This window comes from Oncorhynchus masou, chromosome 24, assembly GCF_036934945.1.
Source record: "Oncorhynchus masou masou isolate Uvic2021 chromosome 24, UVic_Omas_1.1, whole genome shotgun sequence".
NCBI classification, from domain to species: Eukaryota; Metazoa; Chordata; class Actinopteri; order Salmoniformes; family Salmonidae; genus Oncorhynchus; species Oncorhynchus masou.
In genome coordinates, this window is record NC_088235.1 from 54178024 (window position 1) to 54189142 (window position 11119).

Sequence of the window (11119 nt, forward strand, 5' to 3'; positions counted from 1 at the left end):
GAGCAGCCTTGGGTCTGTATAAAATACAACTCCAATGTGCTGTAATATTGTTATTGCCAAAGGCTATATAACAATTGAACATAGGATTTGTATCTGCTGCGTCCATGCTGTCGTTCAACGGAATTAGGAAACGTCTGTAGCCTCTTTTATCAGCGCCTGAACTTTGACGCCACCACAGCACACCGTTGCGCCTCGTCCGCGCGCAACGAACAACTAGTCGCAACCTGTAAAATATTTCACTCACTGGTTATACATTTTTTTTCGTCGACGTTGAACGTAGCACCTCCACCACTCCGGGTCGTGTCTCTCTCTCTCTCGCTCTCTTTATATTTGTTTTTCTCTCCGTCCTATAATGCTCTGTGTCCCAGGTCCGTGTGTGCAGCACTTGCCTGGCGCGCGGTTCTTCACTCCTGTCCTGTGCCTATGCTTCAGTCGCTATCTAGTCACACTTCAGCTATAGCTCGCTATAGTCTGTTTCTCTCCTTTCCTCCACCCTCCCCGCGCACAGCCCCATCTTGTCATTGCATTTTATATTTCCATGATGTCTTCTTATGGTGTCGTTATTTAGTCTGCACGGGCGGTGTTTAGCTCGTTTTATATTACCAACCCCCCATTATGTGAGTATTTACACCCCCTCCCCCAACCACCGGTCCAACCTGAAACACATCTGAAACTTATTAGCCTACAAAGGCGCTTATGGTCATACTCCCACGTTCTGTTCGTCAAGGAGTTTGGATTGCACAGAAAGCAAACAGTATCGAAGTTGTACCCTATAGTGCCCGCTAACCTCGCCCACTGAGCCCAAACCCCAACTCTGTATTCATACATCGGTATAGAACGGATTGGACACCTCTCTTGTTTCCACGACTTAAAAAATGTTTGGTCCCGGGATTTTTCTCTATACCTGCGCTCGCGCTTAAGGTTCAAACCCTGTGCCCTCTTTCCAGAACCTGTCTGTCCTGTTCATGCAACCCGATATTTACGCTCCGTTTCGTTCGTTTCAATAGCACTTTGCACTTTATCCTTTTTTCTCCTATTCTACACACACACACACACACACACACACACACACACACACACACACACACACACACACACACACACACACACACACACACACACACACACACACACAGAGTGTGACTAGAAATGTTTCTCTTTCTACCACATGGCTACTGTTTACATACTGCTTTACTCAACCCATATGTATATACTTTATTCTATGCTACTGTATTTTAGTCAATGCTACTCCGATCTAGTATTTTTATATTTCATCATTCCATTATTTTACTTTTAGATTCGTGTGTATTGTTGTGAATTGTTTTATATACTACTGCACTGTTCGATACTACTGCACTGTCGGGGCTAGGAACACAAGCATTTCGCAGCACCCGCAATAACATCTGCTAAATATGTGTATGTGACCAATACAATACAATTTGATTTGATGGCTCCACAATGTCCACCACTGCGACTTCATCTGTTAAACGTCTCTCCGTGTTTCTCTCTCTCTCTTTCCCTCCCCGCATGCAGCATATGTCCGGCCCCCTCCGAGCTCCTGTCCATTGGCTTTTCTTGCTGTTTTCCTTCGTCGTCGTCCCCCCCGCCTCTCACACACAGTGCACATTGCTTTCATTAGACATCCCTCTCTCTCTCTCTCTCTCCCTTGCGATCACACACTACCTCCCCCAAATGCCGCTTGTCCGGCCCCTGATCTCTCTGTCCATTGGCTTCTCCGGGTCTATTTTTCATGTCCAGCCCCTAATGAGTGTCCATTGGTTTTGTTATTTCCCTTCCCTCCTCCCACTTTGCCGCTTCGCCCTGCCCATGTTTTGTATGTCTGTGTCCATCCATCTCCTGACGTTCAAGTTCGCAGAAACGTCACGTCCGCACTTGAACTTGCAGCTCAGGGGGGCTTTTGCCATTTTCCATCTCTCTCTCGCTCTATTTTCAAAAAAGCCATGACGGCGATCCCACTATACATCTTCCCTGCGCCATCGTTGTATTATTTCTAATTTATTTTGGATATCAAAGGCATTGATGAAGATATTTTCTCTGGAGTCTCCCTTCTAACCCGGCTCTCCCGATGTGAACCGAGCTGAACGCCGCCACCAGCCACCATGTCTCGCCGCAAGCAAGGCAAACCCCAACACTTAAGCAAAAGGGATTTTTCGCGTAAGTACACCTACATTGTCATTTCTACTTTTACCACACTCCTTTCTACCCAGCCCAATACCGGTTCCATTCAGAAAAGCGGAAAATGGGTTACCAGGAGCGTGATTCTCATGGGCACTTTGGACACTGGACAGCACGGACCCGCAGTCAAGTGGACTTCACCGTGAAAGCCTGGCGATAATCTACCTGGGTAAAATACCTATGCGCGCAAAGCATATCCCACCCAAAGCTGAAAGAGAAAAGTTTGATCAAGCTTTCATCTCTGAGAAAAATCGGAGAAGTTTGCAGCGAGAATGGAATTACATTCATACGCACTGCACTGGCTTTAGTGCCCCGGTTGCCTCAGCCACTAAAGTGCATAGGCTACGTTAAGGTACGCGGAGCCTATGAGTGTAGCCTTTTCTTTAAGCGGAGTTATGTAGAATATCGCACGGAATTTCCGGTATCGGTTCCTGTCTTGGATCGTGGCAGGTTTCCCCCCTCTCGTGCTATTTTTGGAAGGTTTTCAAAAAACTAGAAGTGGATTTTGATTGGGAAAAATCTCGTGTCCGGCTGTTTACAGGCACCGCGTGCATGCGCGTGTAGCTCATCTGCCAACAGAGTCAAAATAGATGTCAATAACGGCCTATTTGTACCCTGCTTGTCCACATTTCCTTATCAAGTGGATTGTAGTGTTTAGCCTACATTTATTCTGTAAGGTGTTCTGGTATAGTGGCAGGAATTATAGGCTATGCTTCTCAAGTAGCCTAGTAAAATTTGGTGCTTTTGTAAAGAGCAACAGGAGCCACGCTTTTTATATATATTTTTTTTCTTCCTGCTTTTTACAAACCCATATTTGGAGCCATTTGTTTTAGTTTATCATGCAGTTCATAACCCGAAGGTAAGACAATACTAGAACAACACTGTCATGTTATTTAGAAGGTAATAACAATGTAACGAACATTTTTAATAATGACACTTTTTTAAGTTGAACTATTCTTATGGAAAACTCCATGTATTTTGATATGGAGCATTTGTTCGTTGATTTCGTTTGAAAACATTACCACCATGTTTACAGTGTTTACGAGCAGCAGGCAGCTATATGCGTTTGCAACTAGAAGAATGACCAAGGTAGCCAGCCCAATGACCGATGTTGCTACACGGTGTATGCGTCTTTACAACCCTTCCTTCAGTAGCACTCGAATGGTGTTATATGCGATAGCATGCCCTACACAGATCCACGTTGTTGTAATATTGTATTGTATCGTGCGGCATTGCTAGGTTTCCGCATTTAGTCGAGTGGCCACATAGCCATATATATGGGTCTCAATGGAACCAGGGGGCATACAGACCAGCTGGATGGCCAGACTTTTGTTCCTGTCGGAATTTCGTCGCTAGGAGGCAGACGACGATCAGAAACTGGATGTGAACTTGAACCTGATCAATTTCACCGCCATCTCAATCTACATATTTGATGATATGTTTAGAATACAGGGAAACGCATAAGGTATACGGCCCCCGTGTCCTATTTACTCTCCAGGTTCGAATCCACCGTTTTTGTTTCCCTACAGGGCTATAGAAGTTAAACAAATGTCATTACAAATGTCAACATTCTGCAGGCCTATATCTTGTTAAATCTAAAGGTACAAATCTCTATAGATTCAGACCTATTTTTATACGGTTGGAAAGGGTAGAGGAAGTCCTATTTTACAATGAAAATATATGTATTTAAGGTGAAATGAATATAAAAAACGTCTTCTTCCATCAATTATATGATAGATCTTAAAATGAAGGTTAGAATTTTAGCTTTTTGAGCAAATGTTCAGTAATAGGACGAACAGGCTTATGCCCAAATGATATATTTGTCCATATTTCCTTCATATAAGGAAGACGATCATAGTGTTAATGGTAAACTAATCAAACCCCTTGAAATGTAATGGAATTTACAGAAGTCGGAGAAGAGATATGCTACTAATGTTTACCAGCTTTTATTCTTATGGGCTGTGCGTCAAAGACAACACACCTCGTTTTTTTTCTGATTGAGCAGAAATTACAGTTGTTTTAATATCATGCAGAATGAAATTCGCTTCAAATGCATTCATTTATTTTCATATAGCCTGTTAGAAAACAATTGTTCCACAACAGTTTTCATCTTCTTTTTATTGATTTGCCACGCTACATTTAATTAGTGACGAATCATGTTTATCCCACACATTTAATAGGAATACAATATAATTTGGCTCAGTGTTGCTGCTCTGATGCAGCCTACATTTGTGCTAACCTGATATTGATAGCATCACATTTAGTTTAGGAGGGGAAATGTAGTGTGGAAGTGCTATTATGTACAATATGTAAATGTTCAAAAATATATGTCCAGGCTCTGTTTCTCTTCCCTTTCAATTTCATTAAAAGCAGTTCAATGTAGTCGGCTAGATATGGTGCTAAGTACGTGCAAATGCCCATGAAACAAAAACAAATATGCAATCAAATGATATCGTCATGAAAAAAGGTGTTAGACTTTGGGATTACATTTGTTGTTTGTCCATTTAAAAAAAATGAAAACCAACAATGCATTATGCAACTCTAAAATATACTCTCAGTTCAAGTTTAAGGTGGGGGCTTAGTCTGCTTTCATTTGATTTTATGCAGTGAATTTAATGCCCAGGGTTGTTGTATAACCCTGGCCGTTCTGGCGGTTGACCTGAGGTTAAATTAAAGGTAGTAACCGGCCGCCAGAATTTATCACATATTATCTCTATGTCCCAGTTCGCTCGCAGATGTCATGTAGGATTGCTCGTTCAAATCATATTTCCTCTCGCGCGCAGGGAGCTACTCTACATTCCCCTCTCTCTCTCTCCCTCTTTCTCTCTCTCTCCCTCTCTCTCTCCCTTTTTCGCTCTCTCTCTCTCTTTCTCTCTCTCTCTCTCTCCCACACACACTATTTCCCTCTATCTATTCTCTATCTGTCTCGAGGTTGGGCGGAAATACATTTAACCTCAGTTCACAGGATGCTATCTCTTTTATCAAACATTCCTTCCAATCATCAGCCACTACAAATTAAAATCTATTTTTTGATTCTCAGTGGTTTTAGGTTAATTAAAATGTGAAATTGGCAGCTTAGTAAAGAAGGTCAAGATGCTTACCCATTAAGAAGCTAAAGGAGAGCTACTCTCACCTTAGAGCGAAATATTTCAAACACCATGAGCCGCTCAATAGTAGGCTTCCGAGACTCCTGTTAAACCTCCCTCTGTGGTAAAATATCTCATTCACACAGCTCGTCGTCCGTGTACAACAAGACCGACACTCCCCGTGTGACAAAAATCAACTTTAAAACGCGTTAACCCCGGGTTCCATGGGGAGGAATGTACTTGAACGGTTCCCTTTGGCCGATTTCCGTATTTAAAATTGGTTACCTAGAAACTGTAAGTCACACACGTAAAGAGTCTAGGATAGTTTTTTAAAATGATTTCGACACACTGAGGCTGCTTGTCTTTTCTGCACATATGTCGGACACGTTTGTAAATTTCCACATAATGAATTGAAAGTCCTATGAACTATTATTCTTCATCAGACAAGAATAGCCAAGTCCTTTGAATATGAAAAACACATTTTAGAAAAAAATATTTTAGAATAACTTTTTATTTTTTCCCTTTAGAATGTTGAGTTATCCAACTGTCTCTGCCCCACTGTGCTTCTACAGATCTATAAGACAGTCCTTAAATGATCCCATGTATTATCCATCAGACTAAGGCTTCATTTCTCACAGCTCTATGTTTCTACAATCGCAAAGAACATTTCTTATCCATTACAACTCCCAGCTTTAATTACACGCCTTTCTCAGTTGTTGTTGCGTTCATTTCAATGGATGTAGAAGTGGTGAGAGTGTGAAGTTGACAGACTTATGAGTGTGAAGTGGAGCTGTCTGTCTAATGCCAGTCTCACAGAGAGTTAGTCACCCTTCTTGCTCTGCAACACCGCCCAGACATGACTTCTACTACTACTACTACTGGGGGTGTAGTCTGACAACTACTACTAGTTTAGGCAGAATGGTGAGAGAGAAAAAGCCAAAGCATGTGACCACTGTTTCGCACTGTTATTGATGCTGCTCAATTGAACACACCACCTCTGATTTCTCCTCCCTCCCTCCCTCCCTCCCTCCCTCCCTCCCTCCCTCCCTCCCTCCTCCCTCCCTCCCTCCCTCCCTCCCTCCCTCCCTCCCTCCCTCCCTCCCTCCCTCCCTCCCTCCCTCCCTCCCTCCCTCCCTCCCTCCCTCCCTCCCTCCCTCCCTCCCTCCCTCCCTCCCTCCCTCCCTCCCTCCCTCCCTCCCTCCCTCCCTCCCTCCCTCACTCCCTCCCTCACTCCCTCACTCCCTCACTCGTTCCCGGGTTACAGCCGAGCCCCTGTCTGCCGTCGCCTCGGAGGAGCTCTCGTCGGAACGCTGCTCGGAACGTTCAGACCGCTCGGAGAATGGTACGGGCACACTACGGATGGCCGTGGCGACAGAGCAGGATCTGTTGACCTGTGGGCAGTGCCAGGCCACCTTCCCCCTGGGGGACATCCTGCTCTTCATCGAGCACAAGAGGAAGAGATGCCACGGACCCCCCTGTATGGCCAGGGGCCTGGACAAGCCCCCGTCGCCTACGCCCGGCCTGGCTCTCACCCCTTCGCCCTTCCCGGCCTCTCTCCGCAGGCGCCCTGTGGAGGTGGGCGTCCAAGCCACTCCGGGTGGCGATGACGACCGCCTCTCGTTGCCCAGAGGGATCTGCCCCAAGCAGGAACACATCCCAGGTAACCAACATTCCCCACAACATGTTGTCTTTAACCAAGCAATAGGATTTGTGCTTCAAATTCAAATGCAGTATCTTTATTGGCGCGGGTGAACGCGGGTAAGCGTGTGTGCACCGTAAAGGTAGGCGTCCATGGGGGTGCATTTAAGTTTTGAAGTGTCACAAATGGCAATTATATGCAGGGACATGGGAATGTGTATGTCCCTTGTGGGTGTGTTTATGTTGAGGGTTTGGTGGGGTGGGGGGTGGGGGGGGGGGGGGTTGTATTAAAACGTTGATGCACTTCAGAATGTGTCGTGCAGTGTAGTGCATGTGGGCGTAGACCGGGTACAGCAGAGGTCACATATTGGGCACACATGTTCCCTTTCCCTGTAGGATTTGTAGTCCTAAGAGACCCAGGGAGAAAACCACTGCCGTGATTGCGTCAGCTGTTGGTCCTCGTTTAAGTGATACATGTGATTGGCCAGGACTGATAGGCTAGGGGCGGGGTCTGTTCTGGCAAACCACATCTGTAAAATGTCACAAGGAAGCCCAAGAGAATAGGAATCATCTTATGATTTGATTTATGGATCGTTTGCTCATCCATGTCTCCGATCGCCTGGTTCTCACTGGCTGGTGTTCTTAATTAGAGACACATATGTATGACAGTGCTGCTGATCTCTAGCTCTGTGTGTGTATGTGTATGTGCGTGTTTGTGTGTGTGTCAGCCTGTGGAGGGGAAATGGTTAACTTGGCACTGCAGTTGTCCTCAGATCCATTGAGTTGACAGAGAGGATAGGGGGTAGGTTGGTTTTCCACAGTAATCAAATATAGCCCAATGGCAAAGTGACACTGGTAACCTTGAGTTAGTGGCCATTTTGCGATGGCCTAAAAAAGCAGGGCACAGGGTGGGTGCGCTGGCTGGTACTGCAGCGGACACCAACCCACCCACCATGCAAGGAAACGAAGGTTTGGGATTTGAAGAGTTTATTTGTGTAATTACACAGTTCTGCAGTGTGTATATACCTGTAGGAGGGCATACACAGATGCTGTGATGTGTGTGTGTTTGTCTCTCTCTCTTTCTCTGTGTGTGTGTGTGTCCACTGTTGCTTTGCAATATGTCTTCATGCCTTTTCAGGGTGTGTGTTCCCAGTTTCCTCATGTAGGCTACAGTTTTACGGTGTGTTTCACTCCATGTGTGTGTGTGTGTGTGTGTGCTTCCGGTTTTGTGTCGTGTGTGGATATGTTTCCTGTTGTGGCTGGAGAATGTGCAGTAGGTGTGCCCTCTTGCATGCATGGTGTGTGTCCGGGTCTCTGTGAGAAATGCTGCTGTGGCTCTCTCACAGTGGTCTCTTCCTTACCACATCTTACATCTCCCTAACTCCCTCTTATTCTCTCCACCATTTATTTTCCACCTCTCTCTCTCTCTCTCTCTCTCTCTCTCTCTCTCTGTCTCTCTCTCTCTCTCCCCCTCTCTCTCTCTCCCTCTCCCTCTCCCTCTCTCTGTCTCTGTCTTTCTGTCTCTCGCTCTCTCTCTCTCTGTCTCTCTCTCTCTCTCTCTGTCTCTCTCTCTCCCCCCTCTCTCTCTCTCCCTCTCCCTCTCCCTCTCTCTGTCTCTGTCTTTCTGTCTCTCACTCTCTCTCTCCCTCCATCTTTCTTTCTTTTTCACACTCTACGTATCTGTGCAGTATAACAGAGGGGAGCGAAGTGTACATTTGGTTATTTTGCCTTGCAGAGGGAGAGTCATTTTTCTCTCTCACCTGTGTGTGTGTGTGTGTGTGTGTGTATTCTAGTAATTGCCGTTGTATAGAAATGCAGGGTAGTGACTGTGTTTCTCTTTTATGCCACCTCTTGCCATCTGGCCACTCTCTGATTGCCTCTAGAGATCCTAGTTTCAGGAAATGGATCTGGTCCAGATCATCCTCATCAACAATAATTTAGATCTGACCTTTGATCTTTTCATTTTGGATCTGTGATTGGCTGCTTGATTTTTGGTTTAGACTCCAGAAAGGCCTGTTTCTGTTTTAAGTTGGTGGAGAGAAATGTTGTGTAACGTGAACCTTACTGTGTGTGTGTGTGTGTGATGTGTGTGTGCTATGTGTGTGCTGTGTGTGTGTGCTGTGTGTGTGTGTGTGTGTGTGATGTGTGTGCTATGTGTGTGTGCTGTGTGTCAGTTTTACTGGGTTCTCTAGCTCATTGTCTTTACAAGCTTCAGTTCAGTCTTAATGGATCGGCAACTCTAACCAGGGTTGTGTCTCGACTCGTGTGTGTGCGTGTGTGCGTGTGTGCCTCTGTGTGTGTGTGTGTGTGCGTGTGTGCCTCTGTGTGTGTGTGTGTGTGTGCGTGTGTGCGTGTGTGTTTGTGGTTGCTTGTGCGCGTGTCAGCTTACCCCTTTTGTTTCTAAAGATTTCGCTGCAATTTCAGCCCAAATTTCCTAGCCATTTAGGCACGCTGACTATGACACACACACACACACACACACACACACACACACACACACACACACACACACACACACACACACACACACACACACACACACACACACACACACACACACACACACACACACACACACACACACACACACACAGAGGCACACACAGAGGCACACACACGGTCTCAGCCAGCAGCTAAACTGGGTTATTAGACTTATTTACATCACAATGTAACAGGCGAGACACGTCTGGTTGGGTCCATGGCATTACGCGTGGATGTTATGTTTTAGAAACATTTGGTGGAACGATGTATTTTTTTTGTTACATTTTTTTTTTTTTACTGTTACTATTATTATATTAATCCATTGCCATTCAAATTTTTCAATAGTCATTTTGGTTGTTCTTTGTTAGTTTTTTTTGTGTTGTTGCTCGGACATGAATATTTATCACGGTTTATTATTGCATTGGTAGGTGTGGTAGTTGGAAGTTTGTTATTGGTATGTGGTGTACTACCCTTAGTTACTCATCCAACAGCTCTGTTTGAAAAGACAGAAGGCGGTACCTGTCGAGGAGTGTGTGCTCCATGTGGATTTATTGTCCTCGATAAGCTTTGCGCCCCGGCATGATGTGTGTGTGTGTGTGGCACACTAAGGCCATTTCTAATACGACCACACTAGGCTGAGATCTTTGACTCTCTTTAGTCTATTAATCCTAAACTGGGATTAAAAATGGGATTAAAAATTCCTGAATGCCATCTCATCCTCAAACGGAAGTTTTAATCAATTGTGCTATTTCTGTGAGTTCTGTGTGTACTAACACGGCACTAACAACACTGATTGTGCCATGTATAATGTCAGGGTAATAAAGCATGAATGATTGTGCAACACCGAAATAAATCATTCTTCATGACAATATGGCATACAAAGCACGTGAGCCCTGGTATTATAAAGACAACACTGTCCCCATGGCTTTCTCCGGCTCTATATATTCCTATCTGATCTTTATGGTCTGATTTTAAAATGCTCTGCATATTATTGTGTTGTTGACCAGAAACCGTGGATAGATAGCAGCATTCGCGCAAAACTGAACGTGCGAAACATTTAACCATGGCGAGGTGACTCGGAATATGGTTGAATTAAAAACAGTATAGTTATTCCCTCCGTAAGGCAATCAAACAGGCAAAACGTCAGTATAGAGACAAAGTGGAGTCGCTATTCAACGGCTCAGACACGAGACGTATGTGGCAGGGTCTACAGACAATCACAGACTTCAAAAGGGAAAAGCAGTCATGTCCGGACAAGCTAAACACCTTCTTCGCCCGCTTTGAGGATAACACCGTGCCACCGACGCGGCCTGCTACCAACGACTGTGGGCTCTCTTTCTCCATGGCCGACGTGAGTAAGACATTTAAATGTGTTAACCCTCGCAAGGCTGCCGGCCCAGACGATACCCCTAGCCTCGTCCTCAGAGCATGCGCAGACCTGCTGGCTGGTGTGTTTACGAACATATTCAATCTCTCCCTATCCCAGTCTGCTGTCCCCATTTGCTTCAAGATGTCCACCATTGTTCCTGTACCCAAGAAAGCAAAGGTAACTGAACCATTGCACTAACTAAGTGCTTTGAGAGGCTATTTAAGGATCATATCACCTCTACCTTATCTGACACCCTAGACCCACTTCCATTTGTTTACCGCCCCAATAGATCCAGTACTGCACACTGCCCTATCCCATCTGGAAAATAAGAATACCTATTCAAGAATGC

At 45.1% G+C, this 11119-nt stretch overlaps 1 protein-coding gene across 1 annotated transcript in view; it reads left to right on the plus strand.

Annotated features, from left to right (window-relative positions):
* The first annotated feature begins 1860 nt into the window (after positions 1-1860).
* Positions 1861-11119, plus strand: part of LOC135512333 (B-cell lymphoma/leukemia 11A-like) — a 56229-nt gene continuing 46970 nt past the window's right edge. Inside the window, 2 exon segments of the mRNA XM_064934255.1 lie at positions 1861-2175; positions 6547-6942. Coding sequence (XP_064790327.1) covers positions 2121-2175; positions 6547-6942 — 451 coding nt within the window. The 5' untranslated portion in view covers positions 1861-2120.